The sequence below is a fragment of the Felis catus genome, chromosome B3 (assembly GCF_018350175.1).
Source record: "Felis catus isolate Fca126 chromosome B3, F.catus_Fca126_mat1.0, whole genome shotgun sequence".
NCBI classification, from domain to species: domain Eukaryota; kingdom Metazoa; phylum Chordata; class Mammalia; order Carnivora; family Felidae; genus Felis; species Felis catus.
The window spans coordinates 65,507,117-65,529,328 of record NC_058373.1 but is presented as its reverse complement, the minus strand read 5'-3'; the positions used below and the strand labels follow the sequence as shown (position 1 = coordinate 65,529,328).

The 22,212-nt window shown below is 39.0% G+C and overlaps 1 protein-coding gene across 1 annotated transcript in view; it reads right to left on the bottom strand.

Annotated features, from left to right (window-relative positions):
• The window catches only part of LOC123386240, a 57,162-nt gene extending 43,953 nt beyond the window's left edge, over positions 1-13,209 (bottom strand). The window contains exons 1-2 of the mRNA XM_045060655.1: positions 13,105-13,209; positions 5,644-6,292 (exon numbers count right to left, since the gene is read on the bottom strand). Coding sequence (XP_044916590.1) covers positions 5,644-6,292; positions 13,105-13,209 — 754 coding nt within the window. The remainder of the gene's footprint in view (positions 1-5,643; positions 6,293-13,104) is intronic.
• Positions 13,210-22,212: the final 9,003 nt, after the last annotated feature.

Genomic DNA, 22,212 nt, shown 5'->3' with positions numbered 1-22,212 from the left:
AAGAGAAATCAAGAAACCCAGAAAAGAAAGTATCTTCAAGGTGCTGAAAGAAAATAATTACCAATCTCAAATGCTATAGCCAGAGAAAAAAATTTTTTTTAATTTTTTAAATGTTTACTTTTGAGAGAGAGACAGATTATGAGCGGGGAGGGGGAAAGAGAGAAGCAGACACAGAATCTGAAGCAGCCTCCAGGCTCTGAGCTGTCAGTACAGAACCTGATGCAGGGTTCAAACCCACTAATGGTGAGATCATGACATGAGCCGAAGTCGGACACTCAACCGAATGAACCACCCAGGCACCCCCAGAGAAAATATTCTTCAAAAATTAAAGCAAAATAAAGATATTTTCACACAAACAAGAATGGAAATAATTCATAGCCAGGAAGTCTGCACTTAAAAGACATGCTATAGGGGCTTTCTGGGTAAGGAAAAGGATAACAGAAAAATGAATGGAAATGCAAGAAGAAATGAAGATCACCAGAAAAGATAAACAACTGTATGTATATATATATATATATATATATATATATATATATATATATATATATATATTGACTTTTATAAGCAATAAAATGATGTCTTTAAAATAGTCTTTAAAATGTAGGTAGAGTCACAATAAACAATAGCATAAAAAGGACGGAGAGTCAGTAGAGTTACAGTGTTAATGCAGAATAATGAGAATACTTGAATAACTGAAAGACAGTAAGAAAAAAAAGATGAGATAATGGAAAATGGATTTGGTAACTTAGTATCAGTAATTACATTAAAAAAACCCAGACTACATACTTTTAATAGACTACATTAGCTTAAAAAAAGACTATGATTGCCAGGCTAGATTAAACAAATAAAAAACAACTACAACCTGCTCCAGAAGGCATATATTAAACCTAAGACCAGAGAAAGGTTAAAAGTAGAAGGGGGGTACCTGGGTGGCTCAGTCGGTTAAGTGTTCGGCTTCGGATCAGGTCATGATCTCATGGTGGCTCAAGTCATGATCTCATGGTCTGTAATCTCGAGCCCTGCATTGGGCTCTGTGCTGACAGCTCAGAGCTTGGAGCCTGCTTTGGATTCTGTTTCTTCTCTCTCTGCCCTGCCCCTGCCCTCTCTCTCTCTCTCTCTCTCTCTCTCTCAAAAATAAACATTAAAAAAAATTTTTTTAAGTAGAAAATGGGTTTACCAAGTACTAACCAAAACAAAGTTGATATAGTAGTTCTTCCAAGATCAGATAAAGTAGACATAGTTAAATTTGTGTTATTAATTTCTAGATTTATTGCACTCTAGTCAGAACACATAGTACATTATCCCTGTCCTTTGAAATATATTGAGAATTGCTTTATGATCCAGTATGTTTTTTATGTATATGTGTTTGATAATCTTGTTCAATTCTTCTTTCTTTACAGAGAGATCTATTAAAAGTCCAGCTATAATTATGGATCTTCTGTTTCTCCTTTTGGCTCTATCACACATTTTGCTTTATGTATTTTTGAACTACATTTTAAGCTGCATATACATTTAGGACTATTATACCTTCCAGTTGAATTGACCATTCTATATTATAAAATGTTCTTTATTTCTGGTAAATGTGCTTGCCTTCCACAGAGAAAATTATAAATTATTACTGGGAGAAATTTTCTTTGGATGGGGGATAAGTTTTTAAAAAATAAACAAATACATATATTCATAGGTTGGAAAACTACCGAAAAGTTGTCAATCTTTTCCAATGTGTGTGTATGGTTGTGTGTTGTGTGTTTAAAAAAATGCAATCTCAATAAAAATTCTAGGGGTGTGTGAGTTAGCAAATAAAAAGGCCGATGTTAAAATTTTTTTTTAAAATTTTTTTTTTCAACGTTTATTTATTTTTGGGACAGAGAGAGAGACAGAGCATGAACGGGGGAGGGGCGGAGAGAGAGGGAGACACAGAATTGGAAACGGGCTCCAGGCTCCGAGCCATCAGCCCAGAGCCTGACGCGGGGCTCGAACCCACGGACCGCGAGATCGTGACCTGGCTGAAGTCGGACGCTTAACCGACTGCGCCACCCAGGCGCCCCAGCCGATGTTAAAATTTATATAGAAATGCAAAGGGTCAAGGAGAGCAAATAATATTTGAAAAAGAAGATCAAAATTGTTAACTTTACCTACACATATAATCACTTGATAATGACAAGGATATTTCTCTAACACATTAGAAAAAGAGTGTCTTGGGGCACCTGGGTGGCTTGGTCGGTTAAGCGTCCGACTTCGGCTCAGGTTATGATCTCATGGTCCATGAGTTCAAGCCCCACGTTGGGTTCTGTGCTGAAAGCTCAGAGCCTGGAGCCTGTTTGAGATTCTGTGTCTCCCTCTCTCTCTGCTCCTCCCTTGTTCATGCTCTGTCTCTCTCTGTCTCAAAAATAAATAAACGTTAAAAAAAAAAGAGTGTCTTTACAATTAGGGATACAGGTCTACTGAATGAGCATATCTAAAAAATGACTGTTTCCTTATTTCATATCACACACACACACACACACACACACAAAACAATTCCGACAGATTGTGAATGCAACTGTGCAAAGTTAAACAATAAAACTTCTAGAGGATAACACAGAACATGGGTCAGCACATCTAGCCTGCCACCTATTTTTGTAAATAAACTTTTATTTGAATACAGCCATACCCATTCATTTACATATGGTCTCTGACTGCTTTTGTGCTACAACAGAAATATTTACTATTTGGTCCTTTACAGAAATAATGTCAGTCCTGGACATGGAAGAATACAGTCATGTCCTTGTGAGAGATAAAATTTCTTAAATAAAAAAGTACAAATCAAAGAAAATTATTAAATTGTACTTCATTATTACTAAGAATTTTTGTTTACTGGAAGACATTACTAAGGAAGAGTGGGAAGTTTTTGTGATATACTTCCAACTGTGGTACACTGTATTATTTGTTCCCTGTTTCTATCTCTGTTTTCCCTGGTCTCCTTAATCCTCCCTTTTAGGGAGAGGGTACTTCCTTGCCCCAGTGACTTCGGGCTTGATCTTGTGACTTGTTTTGGTCAATGGTGTATAAATGAACATGTTTTTCCTGACTGAATAGTTGCTTTCAGAGGCATTAATAGCTTCTGCCAGCCCCACCTCTTGCTCTAACCTTCAATCATGAGAACAGGATATCTCACATAGTAGGTCCAATCACCACTCATTTTTTAGAATGAAAATACAGATGAAGGCAAGCCAAGCTAAGAAAAGTTGAGCCCAGCCTAACCTAGCACAGTCCAGAAGAACTGAAAAAATCTGCAATCAATAGGTAAAGTAAATATGAAATATATATTTGTTGTTCTAAGCCACTGAGATTTTGAGGATGTTTACTGACATAACCTCATGAAAGCTAATCCATGGACAAAGGATATGTATTCAGAAAAAAAATCCTGCAAATCAGTGAGAAAAATAAACATCCAATTAAAAAGGTGCAAGGAGAGGGGCGCCTGGGTAACTCAACCAGTTGGACATCCAACTTCAACCCCGGTCATGATCTCACGGTTCATGGGTTTGAGCCCCACATTGGGCTCTGTGCTGACAGCTCAGAGCCTGAAGCCTGCTTCAGATTCTCTGTCTCCCTCTCTCTCTGCCCCTCCCCTGCTTGCACTGTCTCTCTCAAAAATAAATAAACATTAAAAAAATAAAAAATGTGCAAGGAGGACGACCAAAATGGCCAATAAGCATATAACAAGTTGCTCAAAATGCAACAAATTCAAATTAAAACTAAGAAGAGATCTCAGTACCTTTCTACTGGAATGGCTAAAATAAAGAACAAAACACCCACAATATTAGGTGTTGACAATGATGTGGAACAAGTCTAACATATGATGCTGGTTGGAGAGTAGTTTGGCATAATCATTTTCAAAAATAACTTAGTAGTATCTACATGAATATATGCACAACCCTACAATCCAACAGATATACTCCTTGATATATACCCAATAGAAATGAGTATAGATGTTTAACAAAAAACATTTATAAGAATATTAATGGTAGCATTATTTGTAATAACCCCAAACTGGAAACAACCCAAATACCCAATCAACAGGAGAATGGATGTTGTGGTATGTTTATTCAAGGAAATAGTACATGGCAAAAAAGAAGAAGAAGAAGAAGAAGAAGAAGAAGAAGAAGAAGAAGAAGAAGAAGAAGAAGAAGAAGAAGAAGAAGAGACCACTGTCAAGCACAGCACATCAACATAGATGGATCTCAGAAATGTAATTCTCAGCAAGACAAGTCAGACGCAAATGAGTATATCCTGTATTTCACATTCTATAATTTGCAACAATAGGCAAATTGAGTTTTGGGGATGGAAGTCAGATTAGTTCTTACCTTTGGAGTCAGTAAGCCCTGGGAGGGAACGTAAAAGAGTTTTCTAGGGTGCTTGTAATATTCTAGATCTTAATCTAGATGATGGTTAGTTACATGGATGTGTTTACCTTGTAAAAATTCCATAAGCTGTACACTTAACATTTGTGCACTTTACTATATGTTATACTTTGATAACATGTTTACTAAAAAGGAACAGTACAGCCTATTAACTGAAAGTTAATGCTCACATTATGCTCACAAAATGTTCACACACACTCTCCCTCTCTCTCTCTCTCTCTCTCTCTCTCTCACACACACACACACACACACACACACACACACACATACACACACACACTTGAAGGAATTCAATGAAGCAAAACAAAACAAACATATTTTGAGGGATAAAGTCAGCTTAGATGTCTTCTGCTTAAGGAAATTTATTTCATTCTGTACCAACTAAAACTTGATGATTTTTTTCTTCATGTAAAAACTGTATTAGGCATAAAAGTAAGATAATATATAAATAATTTATAATGCCTTCTATTTTACTTTCAAATCTTACAGTCTAAGAAAAATATTCCATAGTAATAGGTCCCTGGTGATACAACAATTGAGTGTGAACAATTATTCTTGAACTGTGTTTCTATTAAATGCAGAGTTAGAAGATAAAATCCACTCTTAAATATAGAGGGCTAGAAGATTGTCGAGGGCAGGTATCTAATGGCATACACTGCTCTATACCACATTCCTAGAAAATTTGCCTTGTTTGTGGTAATAGTCAATAAATACTTACTGAATTAACATAAAATTAGATAATTTCTGCATTCAACATTAATAACCTAAATAATATAGTTTCACTGTGTCTTTATATCCCTTGCTCAAGGCTCCGGTTCAAGATGGCTACATAAAAGGATTTTAATCTCATCTCCTCCCACAAATGCACTGAACTACAGGTACATATGGAACAATTTCATCTGAAAAAAAACAAAAAACCCTGAAAACTGGCATCAGGACCAATGAGCGAAGGCACACACTGAAGCAATTAGGCGAGGCTGGGACACAATTTCACCATGAACCCCACCCCCACCCTGTGCAGCGACCCCCAGTTGAGAGGGAACCCAAACCCTCAGCTTCTCTTGGAGGAGCAAGGGAGTTGAACCCCAAGAAGTCGCCACAACTTGAAGACCTGCACCTGAGAGACAAGCCCCCAAAACATGTAGTTTGGAAAACCAACGTGGCTCGCTTCCACGAGACCCACAGGCTCTCAGCGTCTGAAAAAGAGCTCTCAAAGAGCTCTCACTCTCGGACTTACCCGCCTCAGGGCCCAGCACGAAGGGACTCGGGGCTTTGCGTGGGAAAGGCTCACTTGCTTTCTGCTTGTCCTGGGGCCTCGGCCTCAGGGGCAGGCTTCTGAATCCAAACGCCTTTGCGGGCCTGCCAGTTGTCTTCCATGATAGAGACGGGCGGGCGCCGGCTTCACCCTCTCCCTCTGCCTGGCTCCTAGGGGCCAGTAGGCCCTGAAGGGAAGCTTCTGTACGCCCAAGGGATGGCCAGGGGCGCTTGTGTTCCTGGGACCCACGGAACTGTAACATTTGGAGAAACTGTTCTTGGCAGGCTGCCACCTCCAGGGCGCGCACGGACAACCAAGTGACGCGGCCCAGTGTTTCTGTGGAAAAGCCGTATTTGCTTGTCCTGGAGCCTGGGCACCCCTGGGGGCCGGCCAGGGCGCTCTCCTGGAAGGACACTGGCAGGCGCCGTCTTGACACGCTCCCTCTGCCGCGCTTGGGCGGATAGGTGCGGCCATCACGCTCTCCGTCTGCCAGGCTCCTGAGCGCCGGTATGTCCCGAAGGGGAGATTTTATACGCGTCACAAGCCCAGTCTTGGTGCGTGCTGCCAAGCGGATGGCCTCGTCATCTGGCGCTGGTGGCCTGGGGGGCTTGCGTTCCTGGGTTCCACGGGACTAACATTCGTAGGAATAGTTTGTGGCAGGCTGCCACCCCCAGACCACTGCTCAAGCGGCCCACTGACATCCCTCCCTCCCGTCTTCCTGTGAAGAAGGTCTATTTGCTTGCCTTGGAGCTTGAGCCTGAGGGGCGGACTTCAGGCCTTCTGATGGAGGAGCTCTCCTGCTCTTGTGTGCTCAGGCAATGTGGACAGGTGCTTACGGTCTTGGCACCCTCCTCACTAGAGCTCTCTAGTATCTCACACACAGGCACTTACTCATTTGTCTGGAGCCCTGGTATTTGTGACTGCTGCCCAAGGGATACCTGTAAATCACCTGGCGCTGGTGACCATGGGAGTTTTTGCTTGCCCATAGGACTGTATATTTTTACACTCTTTAAAAGCTGCTGTCTGAGGGTCTAGCTTCCAATCAGCCTAAATCTAGGTACTGACTTGAGATTCTCCCCTTTGAGACCCTGACAGCCTTGGCACACTCTCAACTCCTGGGAGTCATTAAAAATAAAATAGGCTACCTGGACAATCGCACAATTTTGAGAGATAACCAAGAACCAAGGCACGATTGAATGAAAAGGTTCATCTTTACAGGAGGCCCCTCCTTCAAGACTAGGAGAGACAGTTGTTTTATCAAACCCATAGAAAGGAACACAGGGTTAAGCAAATGAAGAAATAGAGGAATAAGTTCTAAACAAAAGAATAAACTAAAACCTTAGAAGAAGGCCTTCACGGAACACAGATAAGTAATTTACCTGATAAAGAGTTCAAAGCAATGGCCATAACAATGATCACTGAACTCAGCAGAAGAATGGATGAAGAGTGAGGACGTCAAAGAAGAGATCGAAAATATAAGAAGTACCAAAGAGCTGAAGAATACAATAAATAAATTGAAAAATATCCCATGCTCTTTAAGTTTCCAGTTATAAGAATGACTTACAAGGTCATTTGCTAGTGAAAAATTTTAATGTTTCTAAACATATTGCCATTTTTTTGGATCTCACATTTTCATTATTGTTTGGTGTCTGAAAAACTTAGCTTAAATCAATCCAACAATATTTTTCTAAGTACCAAAAGTAAGAGTAATCCTGAATAGGGACTGTATGAGACAGGTTTTGTTTTTGTTTTTGGTGTGTGTGTGTGTGTGTGTGTGTGTGTGTGTGTGTGTGTGAACACAACTATTTCATGAAACTAGTAGATATGAAACAGAGAGTCTGTAATAATATGGTATATGAGTATGTGCCAGTATGTCTGGTAAAGGCAGTGAGTGCTGAAGTCAGGCCACAGAATAAAGTCAATGTTTTTGAATTCTTCATCACAGAAAAAGTTGACCGAGAGATGGGCCCTGTGGGTACATGCAACCTGATGTTTATAGCAGCATTACCATCAATAGCCAAACTATGGAAAGAGCCCAAATGTCCATTGACTGAAGAATAGATAAAGATGTAGTACATATATACAATGGAATATTCCTCGTTCACCAAAAAGAATGAAATCTTGCCATTTGCAATGATGTGCATGGAGCTAGAGTGTATTATGCTAAGTGAAATAAGTCCGTTAGAGAAAGGCAAATACCATATTATTTCACTCATATGTGGAATTTAAGACAAAAAACAGATGAACTTAGGGGGAAAAAAGAGAGAGAGAGAGAGAGAAACAAACCATAGGAGATTCTTAATGATAGAGAACAAACTGAAGGTTGATGGAGGGAGGTGGGTGGGGAGATGGGCTACAGGAGTGATGGTTATTAAGGAGGGCACTTGTTATGATGAGCACTGGGTATTGTATGTAAGTGATGAACCACTGAATTCTACTCCTGAAATAAATATTGCACTGTATGTTAACTACCTAGAATTTAAACAAATTTTTTTAAAAAAAGAGACGGGTCTTGAGTAACTAGTAAAATCTGGACATTCATAGAAAAGGAGCAAAAATGCTGATTTTATTAAGCAATGTCAGACAGCATGTGGAAAAAGTACAAAATGAGTAAGACTACCGAGATGAGTTTGCTGGTATTAAAAGCATAGTGAAGATTAGAGGGAAAGTGGAACAAGCAAAATGGCGCTAGCAAAATGTGCTCCAGCTCTGTGCTTTTCTAGTACAGAGTGCTCATGCACCATCTCATTAAAATTTGGATTGTGATTTAGCAGGCTTGGTGTGGGCCTGAGATACTGCATTTCCAGCAAGCTCCTAGGTGACATCAGTGCTGCTGGTTTGCAGGTTCACTTTGAGTAGCAAGGGTCTAGAATGCATAAAAAGATTTCAAATTTGATATGATGGACAACAAAGTTTGGAAGACCAGAGAGGGGAAAATGCAGGCAGATCATGAAACTAACGAAAACAACAACAACCATAATCACCACCTATCGAATTTTTACATAAATCATCTCCAATTCATTTACTAGTCAGTTAACAGAAGCAACCACAAAGGAGTCAAGAATATCAATGTAAAAAACAGGGTTGAAGAGAGAGAGACAAGGACTTTATTAAGGCAAGATAAGTCAGAGAGGACCAAGAAAGTAATGAAGACGCAACACACAGTGGCATGCTCTGGGGTTTGCTTTGGAATACCATATCGATATTAAAGTGTGGATGGCACGAGGTTGCCTTGATGGTCTGGAGTGGCTTGCAAGCAATCAAACAGACCTCCACCTGAGTTTGCAATGTCTTCCTTTATATACGTTTTTTTTAAAAACCAAAAACATGTTGGATTCATAAAGAAAAGTGCTGAGGTTATGTTCTTCTCTTTTGGTTGTTTGCCTGCCTTAGCCTCCCTTTCCTAGTGACTCGTTTGCTGCTGGTTTGTAATTACCTGGTATAGCAGTCTGAGTTCACATAGAGACCAGAGACTGTAAAGAATATCGTGGGATGTACATTTGTTACCTGCAGACTGAGCACTGGAATTTCAGGTTCTTGCTTTCAAAGGCAGACTACTTTGGAGTTTGTAGATAGTATAAGAAATGTGTAGAAATTTGAATAGTAAAAATGAGGAAAAACCTCTCCTAGGTCTGGTTTTGATGAGTAACTTAGCAGCTCCTTAGAAGGTTAAGAGGGTGGAGCTGGCCACCCTACTCTTTATGAAGTCAAGGAAAATGCCAGTAGTAGAGCCATCTCAGGACAGATGGATGACCTCGCTGTCAACGCTATTCAGAGGTCAGTATCCTTAGGGAAGAGGACCTAAGGCCAGATGCCTGTAGAATATGCTCTCTGCCTCTGCTTAGCTTTCTATTGCCAAAGTATGAATTTTCAATATGTGTTTATACAGCTGCTCAAATCAAGCTTCTAGAAAATAGACACTCTAGGTAGGAAAACTCGCCTTTCAAAATTAGGAAAATATTCAGAAGTTAGCCACAGCATGTATGTTCTGCTCATCCTTAAACACTGTCCATGTCAGATGCCTAAAACTTTCAGATAAAGAGGTATGTAGGACAATGAGAAATGTATTTATCTTTTTATTTGTGTTTAAACAATTAGAAATAATTTTTACGCATTGTTATCACAAAGTTATATTATCACCTTAGAAACTATAAAATACCAATAAGTAGAAGAGGAAGTTACCACCCATAGTACCACAACTTAGTTGACAGTTTGGTGTGTGTTTTTTTCAATCTCTCTTCTGTGCATATTTTATTTGTTGTTTGACATAGTCCATATTAATTGGAATCCTGCTTTTGAAAGTTAACATTATACCAATTCTTCACGTAACAGAAGAAGCCTTCTCGGGGCTTTTCTGATGTTGAAATTATCAAGCAGTTCATCCTTGGAAGGTTAAGAGGATTAAAATAAATGGATAGTTCTATTAAATAGAATGCACATCTAGAAAACAGCTTTTTCTTTATTGTTAAGAGTGTGTAAATGTAGTCTAAAAACTTTATAGCATTAATCTCTACTATTATAAGACCTTTAAAAAGGGGTTGTATTGTGAGGAGGTAAGATTTTTTTTTCTTACTGAATATCAGAATTTGTTTAGGAACCCATCTACAAAATTCCAGTTAATCATGTTAAGTCCAGGGTTTGGTGCAGATAAAAGGACCCGGGGTGATTTCTTTTTCCTCACTGACTGCCACCATGACCTTAAATTTTCTTTTTAAATTTGAACTATGCCTTATTAAAGTGAACTTTACATAAAATAAAATGCACTCACTTTATACATACAGCTTGATGAATTTTGACAAATTTCTACACTCACATAACCACTACCACAATCAAGATTTAGAACAGTACCATCCCTCCAAAAAGATCTCTTGTGCTGCTTTCCAGCCCTTCTCTTCCCACCCCCAGCCCTAGGCACCCCCCCAGTCTATTTGCTAATCTGTAGATTAGATTTGACTGTTCCAGAATTTTATATCAATGGAATCATATAGTAAATGTTCCATTGCATTTCTTTTGCTCAGTAAAATATTTTCGAGATCCATTTGTGTTGCTGTATGTATCAATGTATTCTATTTCTAAGTAGTGTTCCCTTGTTTATGGGTGTTTCACAGTTTGTTTATCCATTCACGGGTTTGGGGACATTTAGATTGTTTCCAGAAACATTCATATATAGCTTTTTGTAAGAATGCAAGCTTCCGTTTCTCTTGGATTTCTCTTAGGAACAGAACTGCTGTGTCTTATGATAAGTATGTTTAGCTTTGCAGGAAACTGCCAAACTGTTTTCCAAAGCAGCTGTATTATTTTGCATTTCCAGCAACAATGTATCAGAGTTCCAGTTGTTCTGATTTTTCATCACCACTCAGTGCTGTCAGACACCTTAAGGGAGTGAAGTGACATCTCAATGTAGTTTTAACTTGCATTTCCCTAATGACTGGTGATGTTGAGCACCTTCTCATCTTTTGTTTGACCATTTATATATTTTCATTGGGGAAGTGTCTTTTCAAATATTTTGCTCATTTTTTAAAAAATAGGCTGTTTGCTCGCCAGAGCTTCTTAAAAATAGCTTTACTGAGGTGTAATTAGCCTAAATAACTGCCCGTACTTAAGGGTATAGATTGGCAAGTTTTGAAATATGTATACAAATGAAACAATCACTACCGTCAAAATAGTGAAAATACCCATCACTCTATTACTTCATGCTTTCTTGCTTCAACTCCATGACCCCACCTCTGCCCCTTAACCACTGGGATCCCCAACCAACCACTGATATGCTTTCTAAATTTCAAGAACTCTTCCTTTTGTTATTTTCGTGGTTGCTTTTGTTTATAATATGTATCTTTAATCACAGCCTACCTTCAAGTGGCATCCTACTACACAGAGTAGATGAGCTTTTTGATAGTGTACTTCTATTTCTTCTCTCCCTTGACATTATGCTATAGCCACAAGTTTTACCTGTATGATGGGTTACAAACTCCACAATATAACGCTATGATTTTTGTTTAAAAATCAATTATATTTTATTTATACCCCTTTGAATTTTTAGTGGGTTTTTAATATTCATCTTTAATTAGTAACTGTCTACCTTCAAATGTTCTATTACTTCCTGTGTAGTAAAAGAAACTTACAACTGTATACTCCAAATGCTTCTTGCTCCTATCTTCTGTTCTAATTTTTCATCTCTCACATTTTTGATATGATGCATTTTATCATTTTTGGAAAATTCTTGGCCATTGTATGTTCAAATATGTCGTCTAATTTTTTCTTTCTTCTCTAGGATTCAATAATACAAACTTTGGTCATTCTTGGATACTCTTTCTGTTCTGTTTTGATTTCACTCCTTTTTGTTTGTGTGCTTCGATTTATGAAATTTCTCTTGTCCTATTTTATTTTTTTTAATGTTTATTTATTTTGAGAGGGAGAGCGTGTGCATGGGTGGGGGAGGGGCAGAGAGTGAGGGAGAGGGAGAATCCCAAACAGATTCCAGACTGCGAGGCCAGAGCCCAATGCGAGGCCCCATCTCACAAAACGTGAGATTATTGATATAAATAACTGCACACCTTTATGGGTATAATCGGTAAATTTTGAAATATGTATACAAATGAAACTATCACTGCAAAATAGCGAACATATCCATTCCTCTACCACTTCATGATTTTTTTGCCTGAACTCCATGCCCTGAACTAAAATCCAGAGTTAGATGCTTAAATGACTGAGCCACCCAGGCACCTCTCTATTATCCTCTTTTCAAGTTTACTGATTCTTTCCTTAGTTGTGTTGAGTCTACTTATGATCCTGTCAACGGTATTCATCTTGTTACCATGCTTTTTATTTCTAGTATTTCATTATATTTTTCCATCTATTGGCTAAAATTCTCCTAATACATTTTGTCCATCTTTTAAACTAGACCTACTGACATATTAAGAGCACTTTATTTTTTTATTTTTTTTTTTTATTTTTGGGACAGAGAGAGACAGAGCATGAACGGGGGAGGGGCAGAGAGAGAGGGAGACACAGAATTGGAAACAGGCTCCAGGCTCTGAGCCATCAGCCCAGAGCCCGACGCGGGGCTCGAACTCACGGACCGCGAGATCGTGACCTGGCTGAAGTCGGACGCTTAACCGACTGCGCCACCCAGGCGCCCCAAGAGCACTTATTTTTAATTCCTTTTCTGATAGTTTTGATATCTGGTTCATCTTGGGTCTGGTTATGATTATTCCTTTGTCTCTTAACAGGAGATTTTTTTTTCTTATAAATGTTCACATTTATGTACAACAGTAAAGACTGAAGGAAACAGAAGTTATGTCCAGAAATGGGCAAGGTTTTTCTCCTAGGTCATAAATGTTGGAGTGTGTACCCAAGTAGTCAGGAGTAAGCTGTTTTGTATTTGTGTGTTGTCGCTATGATCACCTTCTGTGCACAACCCACTGCAAATCTTTCTAGAATTACCTTATGTATATGGTATGGCTGGGTTGCTGGAGAGTTTTCATAACATCTCTTCTCCATTTTCTGCTCTTGTCCTTCTTTGTGCCTCAGAGGCAGTTTTGTCTCCATTTTCTTGGCTTTCTTACAATGGAAAACTGTGAGTGCTTCCAACTCAGTGTTTCTTGGCCTAGAGGTCGGAGCAAAGGCGATTCTGTGCACCCTAGCCCAGCTTTAGTTTTAGGCATGCCATCTGTGTTTGGATCTCAGTGGGGAGATTTCTCAGTGACCCTGCTTCTTCTCCATGTGGCAGCCAAATTTTGCCATGGTGGGTGTTATGTGTGAGAATTTCCAGCCTCTCCCCAGCAATCGGGGATCACTCGTGGTCTGGGTTTTCTCTCCCTTCTCCAGGAATATAGGAATTTTTCTATGCATCTGTGCCCTAAAAGCAAGAGGTGTTTTTTTTCTTTTGTTCTTTTTTTTTTTTTTAAAGCAGTCTCCATTCCCAGTGCATGGCCCAACATGAATCTTGAACTCACGACCCTGAGATCAAGACCTGAGCTGAGATCAAGAGTCAGACAGATGCTTAACCAAATGAGCCACCCAGGTTCCCCTGGAAGCACCAGGCTTTCTGCCCTTTGCCCATTGGACTAAGAGTTTTATTCCAGAGAGAGAAGGCTCTGGTGGGGCTTTGGGATTTTTCCATAGCAGTGCCTATACTACTGAGGAAGGATTTCTCTGGTCTCTTGTCCTGCCCAGTCATTTTCCTTGGTGAGCTGTGAATGTTGGTAGAAAAGAACCTGCAAGAGGAACCCCCTTGAGTCAGCAGTTCTTAGGGATTTTATGTGCTCTTGCTACTTTACAGTGAGCCCTTAAAATTTGTTAAAAATTTTAGATGAAATCTTACTTACATGGTGCTCAGCATCTCTTCCCCACATATTCTCTTAGAACTGAGCCAGAGATCACTTCCTTTCTCTTTGGAGGGGCCTGTCTCTTCTTATATTTCAGGTTACTTGGTTGCTTTGTGATGTTAGTTCTCTGCTGGATACAAGAAAAGTGATTATTTTTTGGCTTATATGGCTTTGTTATTATTGCTGGGTGTGAACGACACTTTCAAAACCCTCTTAATACACTCCCATAGATATATGACTTTAAAATATTAGTAAAATATTTTGTGTTTGGGATACACTTGATATATTTTTCCTTTTCCTTTAGAAATAAAATATTTGATATGCATAGATAGTCCCCTGGTTTTATCCTCTGAGCTCCTCTGAAGCTTCTTTTTGAAAAAAAAAAAAAAGGCTATGACATTCTAAAATATTTACTGTATGCATGATTTGGAAATGAGGAGACTTTTACTAGCCTGTATTCAACTAGCTATGGCAAGCTGGAAACATCTGGGAAATTACTAGAAGAGTAATTTATAGGCACAGAAACAATAGACTTTTGAGCCTACTAGTATTTTTTGCCTGCAAAAGTCTGAGCATTGAAATCCTGCTTTAAAATATAATACAAATTGTGTCTTTGTGAATGCAGTGGCAATGTTATACACACAAACACACACAAATATATATATATATATATGTATATATATATATACATACACACACACACACACACATATATATATCTTAAGCTACCCTTGCAAACAAAGATGTTTACCAATGACTTTAGTGAGGTAAATCCTATGTAAATAGTTCAAGAAATAAAATTACTATGATGAATGACTTACACTTAAGAAGTAGCCATGGTAGATATGCTATATATTAACTTTTTAGTAAGTGGGATTGCTCTGAACAGTTTAAATTTGTTAGTCCTCTGATGGTGATGTGCTTGGAAAGCGATTTTCTCTAATATTAGCAATTTATTCTGTTACATTATATAAGAAGTATTTTTATTATTTTTAACTACAGTAGGCCAACAGGATATTGTATAAATTATTTAATAAGATTATCTGGCAGATCTTTAGCATAATATGACCAATGTACATTTATCCTCCCTTTGCAGAAAAATAATGGGTTGATTAGTTTTGACAGTTTGACTTCTCATGTGAAGTTTTGAAGATGAAGCATTACATACATTATTTTAATCCTTTTCTAGAAGTTTATCATTGATGTAGAATAATACAAGATGATGCAAATCACAGGGGAAATAAGATATGAGTTAATATAAATACATGTGTGATGGAAATATTAACTTCCAGGAATTGAAAGGGTATTCTTATTGGCATGAGAACACTTCATTTTTCCATTTTGTGGCTTTTAAACCATGAGGAACTCATAGTAAGGGAATTACCAATTTAAAAATTGGTTTGTAAAAAATAAAAAATAAAAATTGGTTTGTAGATTTTATTAATCTTGCTCTTTTTGAGGCTGCAATTAATTATTGTTAAATATTTGAATAAATTGTATTTATCATAAATTAGACTCAAGGCCTAATTATGCATTCCCATGAAGGATGCAATTAAAAATGTGAAAGGAAACAAAAACAACAGCTTAATAAAATCAGCAGAACTAATTTGCATTTCTGAGTGGATAAATAGACATTAGAAAAGGGAAAATTTTCTTTGTGATCAGATCAAAGTGAAAAAAATCAAAATTCCCTTTACAAGTGCAAAAAAGTATAATTTTCACTTAGGGCATTTCTGCAGAATTCAGAGTCTATATATCAGACATGTGTCTATAGCCACAATTCTTATCTGGGAGTGGACTGTGATATGATTCAATGGGCAAAATATTTATAGAATAACAAAAATGAAGTTGTCTCCTGTGTATCAAATGTCAGCAGTATCCCCTAATCATTGTGATAACCAAAAACAAGCAAACAAACAAAAAAAACATTCCACAAATTTGCAACATACCCCTTGGAAGCAATACTGCTCGCTGAGATCCATAGGCTTACCGTCACAAGGCCAAAGAACTGGCAATGGCCAATATCTTCACATTTTTGAACTTGAAAAATAGATATACTAGTAGTGACTGACTTAGCAGAACTTGGAAAGCTGACCTGAAGCTGGCAGGCAGAAAAACTGATAAATCATTACATAAACAATAAATATAAAGACACAAGAATTTGTAACCATATGTCAATGTAGGGCTGAAAGCAAGATGATACACACATCTGTTTTAAGACTGGAGGCGCTGACTGAAAAACATAAGTGAGTATCTCCACCTGAACAAGACATCTCATTTCTAACTCTTGATTCCATTTGGTTTCCAAAATCCTAGCAGCCGGTACTGTACCCTCTGGTCAATGACTTATAGGATTCTTCTCAGGGACTCTCAATAGCCTACAAAGAGCTAAAGCTAATGGGGTTTACCTGGTAAAGCAAATCAGTCAGATGATGATTCAGTAAAACTCTGCTTCAGTCTTACAAGCAAACACTGTTCTGAAGCTCAGATCTTCAAATCAATTTATACAGCCCCATGCTTAGAGATGAGTGTGAAATCAAGCACCACGAGACATTTGAGGAAAGTCTTCCATGCCAAAGCTGGAGACTCAAATAAACAAACTAAAAAAAGCAACCTGGGAGAGGGGGGAAGAGAACTAAACTGGGGTAAGAAGACTCTAAAGAATGATCACTCGTATCCCTTATAAAATAAAATACTGCATTCCTCAAGTACATAACAGGTTGCTATAGAAAGGAAGACCAGAGACAAAAAGAGTTAATGAAAAGTAATAAAGTAAGAAGATAAGTTAAAAAGTTAGAAGAGTTTTTTAGGAAGAGGGAAGATGGCGGCATAGGAGGATGCTAGGCTTACCGCTTCCTGCTGACCACTTAGATTCCACCCACATCTGCCTAAATAACCCAGAAAACCACCACAAGACTAGCAGAATGGACTCTCTGGAGCCAAGCATAGACAAGAGGCCCACGGAAGAGGGTAGGAAGGGTGGAGAGGTGGTGCGAACTACACGGACTGGCGGGAGGGAGCCAGGGTGGTGGAGGGGCAGCCCGCCCAGCAAGGCAGAGCCCCCGAGTCTGGCTTGCAAAAGCGGAGGGGCTGGTTGGAGTGAGTTCTGACAGCCAGCGGGACTTAACATCTGGAATATTATAAGTCAACAGCTCTGCTCGGAGAGCGGGAGGGCTAGAGGACAATGGAAGGGAGAGGTGTTGAGCCCTGGAGGACAGAGCTCAGCTTGACGGGGAACAAAGGCGCTGGGAAGCGCCATCTCCCTCTCCCATCCCCCAGCCAAAATCCCAAAGGGAACCATTTCCCCTCACGGAACTTGCTTGCACCAAAGCTTTGCTTCTGTGGATCCATCCCTCTGACGGGTCTGCCTCCCTCCTGGTGCCAGTGCTGCAGGGCCCCACCCAAAGCAGACCACCAAAGGCAAAGCAAACTGAGTCTGCCCCTCCCGCCCCTGTGCACCTTGCAGATCCACCCGGACTAATATGCCAGATCTCATCGAAGCGGCACCACAAGCCTGGCAGTATGTAAGTAGCCCAGACAGGGGCCACATCACTCCACAGTGAGTCCTGCCCCTGGGAGAGGGGAAGATAAGGCACACACCAGTCTGACTGTGGCCCCAGCGGTGGGCTGGGGGCAGACATCAGGTCTGACTGCGGCCCTGCCCACCAACGCAAGTTACTCCAGACAGCACAAAGGAAGAGTCCTGCAGTTCTGCGCCACTCCAGGGACTATCCAAAATGATGAAACGGAAGAATTCTCCTCAAAAGAAACTCCAAGAAGTAGCGACAGCTAATAAATTGATCAAAAACGATTTAAGCAATATAACAGAAAATGAATTTAAAATAATAGTCATAAAATTAATCGCTGGGCTTGAAAAAAGTATACAGAACAGAGAATCTATTGCTACAGAGATCAAGGGACTAAGAAACAGAGAAGGAGCTAAAAAATGCTGTAAATGAGCTGCAAAATAAAATGGAGGTGACCAAAGCTCAGATTGATGAGGCAGAGGAGAGAATAGGTGAATTAGAAGATAAAATTATGGAAAAAGAGGAAGCTGAGAAAAAGAGAGATAAAAAAATCCAGGAGTATGAGGGGAGAATTAGAGAACTAAGTGACACAATTAAATGTAATAATATATGCATAATTGGGATTCCAGAGGAGGAAGAGAGAGAGAAAGGTGCTGAAGGTGTACTTGAAGAAATCATAGCTGAGAACTTCCCTGATCTGGGGAAGGAAAAAGGCATTGAAATCCAAGAGGCACAGAGAACTTCTTTCAGACGTAACTTGAATCGATCTGCACGACATATCAGGGTGAAGCAAAATACAAGGATAAAGAGAAAATTTGAAAGCAGCTAGGGATAAACATGATATAACATATAAAGGGAGACCGATAAGACTAGTGACAGATCTCTCTACTGAAACTTGGCAGGCCAGAAAGGAATGGCAGGAAATCTTCAATGAGATGAACAGAAAAATTATGCAGCCGAGAATCCTTTATCCAGCAAGTCTGTCATTTAGAATAGAAGGAGAGATAAAGGTCTTCCCGAACAAAAACTGAAGGAATTCATCACCACTAAACCAGCCCTACAAGAGATCCTAAGGGGGATCCTGTGAGACAAAGTACCAGAGACATCACTACAAGCATGAAACCTACAGACATCACAATGACTCTAAACCCATATCTTTCTATAATAACACTGAATGTAAATGAACTAAATGCTCCAATAAAAAGACATAGGGTATCAGAATGGATAAAAAACCAAGACCCATATATTTGCTGTCTACAAGAGACTCATTTTAGACCTGAGGACACCTTCAGATTGAAAGTGAGGGGATGGAGAGCTATTTATCATGCTACTGGAAGTCAAAAGAAAGCTGGAGTAGCCATACCTGTATCAGACAAACTAGACTTTAAAGGCTGTAACAAGAGATGAAGAAGAGCATTATATAATAATTACAGGGTCTATCCATCAGGAAGAGCTAACAATTATAAATGTCTATGCGCCCAATACAGGAGCCCCCAAATATATAAAACAATCACAAACATAAGCAACCTTATTGATAAAAATGTGGCAATTGCAGGGGACTTCAATACTCCACTTACAACATTGGATAGATCATCTAGACACAGGATCAATAAAGAAACAAGGGCACTGAATGATACACTGGATCAGATGGACTTGACGGATATATTTAGAACTCTGCATCCCAAAGCAACAGAATATACTTTCTTCTCGAGAGCACATGGAACCTTCTCCAAGATAGATCACCTACTGGGTCACAAAACAGCCCTTCATAAGTATATAAGAATTGAGATCATACCATGCATACTTTCAGAACACAATGCTATGAAGCTTGAAATCAACCACAGGAAAAAGTCTGGAAAACCTCCAAAAGCATGGAGGTTAAAGAACACCCCATTAAAGAATGAATGGGTCAACCAGGCAATTAGAGAAGAAATTAAGAAATATATGGAAACAAATGAAAATGAAAATACAACAATCCAAATGCTTTGGGATGCAGCGAAGGCAGTCCTGAGAGGAAAATAAATTGCAATCCAGGCCTATCTCAAGAAACAAGAAAACTCCCAAATACAAAATCTAACAGCACCTAAAGGAAACAGAAGCAGAACAGCAAAGACACCCCAAACCCAGCAGAAGAAGAGAAATAATAAAGATCAGAGCAGAAATAAACAATATAGAATCTAAAAAAACTGTAGAGCACATCAATGAAACTAAGAGCTGGTTTTTTGAAAAAATAAACAAAATTGATAAACCTCTAGCCAGGCTTCTCAAAAAGGAAAGGGAGATGACCCAAATAGATAAAATCATGAATGAAAATGGAATTATTACAACCAATCCTTCAGAAATACAAGCAATTATCAGGGAATACTATGAAAAATTATATGCCAACAAACTGGACAACCTGGAAGAAATGGACAAATTCCTAAACACCCACACACTTCCCAAACTCAAACAGGAAGAAATAGAAAGCTTGAAAAGACCCATAACCAGCAAAGAAATTGAATCACTTATCAAAAATCTCCCAACAAATAAGAGTTTCATCCAGGACCAGATGGCTTCCCAGGGGTATTCTACCAGACATTTAAAGCAAAGATAACACCTATCCTTCTCAAGCTATTCCAAAAAATAGAAAGGGAAGGAAAACTACCAGACTCATTCTATGAAGCCAGCATTACTTTGATTCCCAAACCAGACAGAGACCCAGTAAAAAAAAAACTACAGGCCAATGTCCCTGATGAATATGGATGCAAAAATTCTCAAGAAGATACTAGCAAATCGAATTCAACAGCATATAAAAAGAATTATTCACCATGATCAAGTGGGATTCATTCCTGGGCTGCAGGGCTGGCTCAACATTCGCAAATCAATCAATATGATACATCACATTAATAAAAGAAAAGATAAGAACCACATGATCCTGTCAATCGATGCAGAAAAAGAATTTGACAAAATTCAGCATCATTTCTTAATAAAAACCCTCGAGAAAGTCAGGATAGAAGGAACATACTTAAACATCATAAAAGCCATTTATGAAAAGCCCACAGCTAATATCATCCTCAATGGGGAAAAACTGAGAGCTTCTCCCTGAGATCAGGAACATGACAGGGATGTCTACTCTCAACGCTGTTGTTTCACATAGTGTTGGAAGAGCTAGCATCAGCAATCAGACAACAAAAGGAAATCAAAGGCATCAAAATTGGCAAAGATGAAGTTAAGCTTTCACTTTTTGCAGATGACATGATATTATACATGGAAAATCCGATAGACTCCACCAAAAGTCTGCTACAACTGATACATGAATTCAGCAAAGTCGCAGGATACAAAATCAATGTGCATCAATCAGTTGCATTCTTATACACTAACAATGAAGCAACAGAAAGACAAATAAAGAAACTGATCCCATTCACAATTGCACCAAGAGGCATAAAATGCCTTGGAATAAACCTAACCAAAGATGTAAAAGATCTGTATACTGAAAACTATAGAAAGCTTATGAAGGAAATTGAAAAAAGATATAAAGAAATGGAAAAACATTCTGTGCTCATGGATTGGAAAAATAAATATTGTTAAAATGTCAACACTACCCAGAGCTATCTACACATTCAATGCAATCCCAATCAAAATTGCCCCAGCATTCTTCTGGAAGCTAGAACAAGCAATCCTAAAATTTGTATGGAACTACAAAAGGCCCCAAATAGCCAAAGTAATTTTGAAGAAGACCAAAGCAGGAGGCATCACAATCCCAGACTTTAGCCTCTACTACAAAGCTGTCATCATCAAGACAGCATGATATTGGCACAAAAACAGACACATAGACCAATGGAATAGAATAGAAACCCCAGAACTAGACCCAAAAATGTATGGCCAACTAATCTTTGACAAAGCAGAAAAGAATATCCAATGGAAAAAAGACAGTCTCTTTAACAAATGGTGCTGGGAGAACTGGACAGCAATATGCAGAAGGATGAAACTAGACCACTTTCTTACACCATTCACAAAAACAAACTCAAAATGGATAAAGGACCTGAATGTGAGACAGGAAGCCATCAAAACCCTAGAGGGGAAAGCAGGAAAAAACCTCTCTGACCTCAGCTGCAGCAATTTCTTATTTGACACATCCCCAAAGGCAAGGGAATTAAAAGCAAAAATGAACTATTGGGACCTCATGAAGATAAAAACCTTCTGCACAGCAAAGGAAACAACCAACAAAACTAAAAGGCAACCAACAGAATGGGAAAAGATATTTGAAAATGACCTATCAGACAAAGGGCTAGTATCCAAAATCTATAAAGAGCTCACCAAACTCCACACCCGAAAAACAAATAATCCAGTGAAGAAATGGGCAGAAAACATGAATAGACATTTCTCTAAAGAAGACATCCAGATGGCCAATAGGCACATGAAAAGATGCTCAACGTCGGTCCTCATCAAGGAAATACAAATCAAAACCACACTCAGAATTCACCTTACACCAGTCAGAGTGGCTAAAATGAACAAATTAGGAGACTATAGATGCTGGCGAGGATGTGGAGAAACCTCAAAAAATTAAAAATAGACCTACCCTATGACCCAGAAATAGCACTGCTGGGAATTTACCCAAGGGATACAGGAGTGCTGATGCATAGGGGCACTTGTACCCTAATGTTTATAGCAGCACTTTCAACAATAGTCAAATTATGGAAAGAGTCTAAATGTCCATC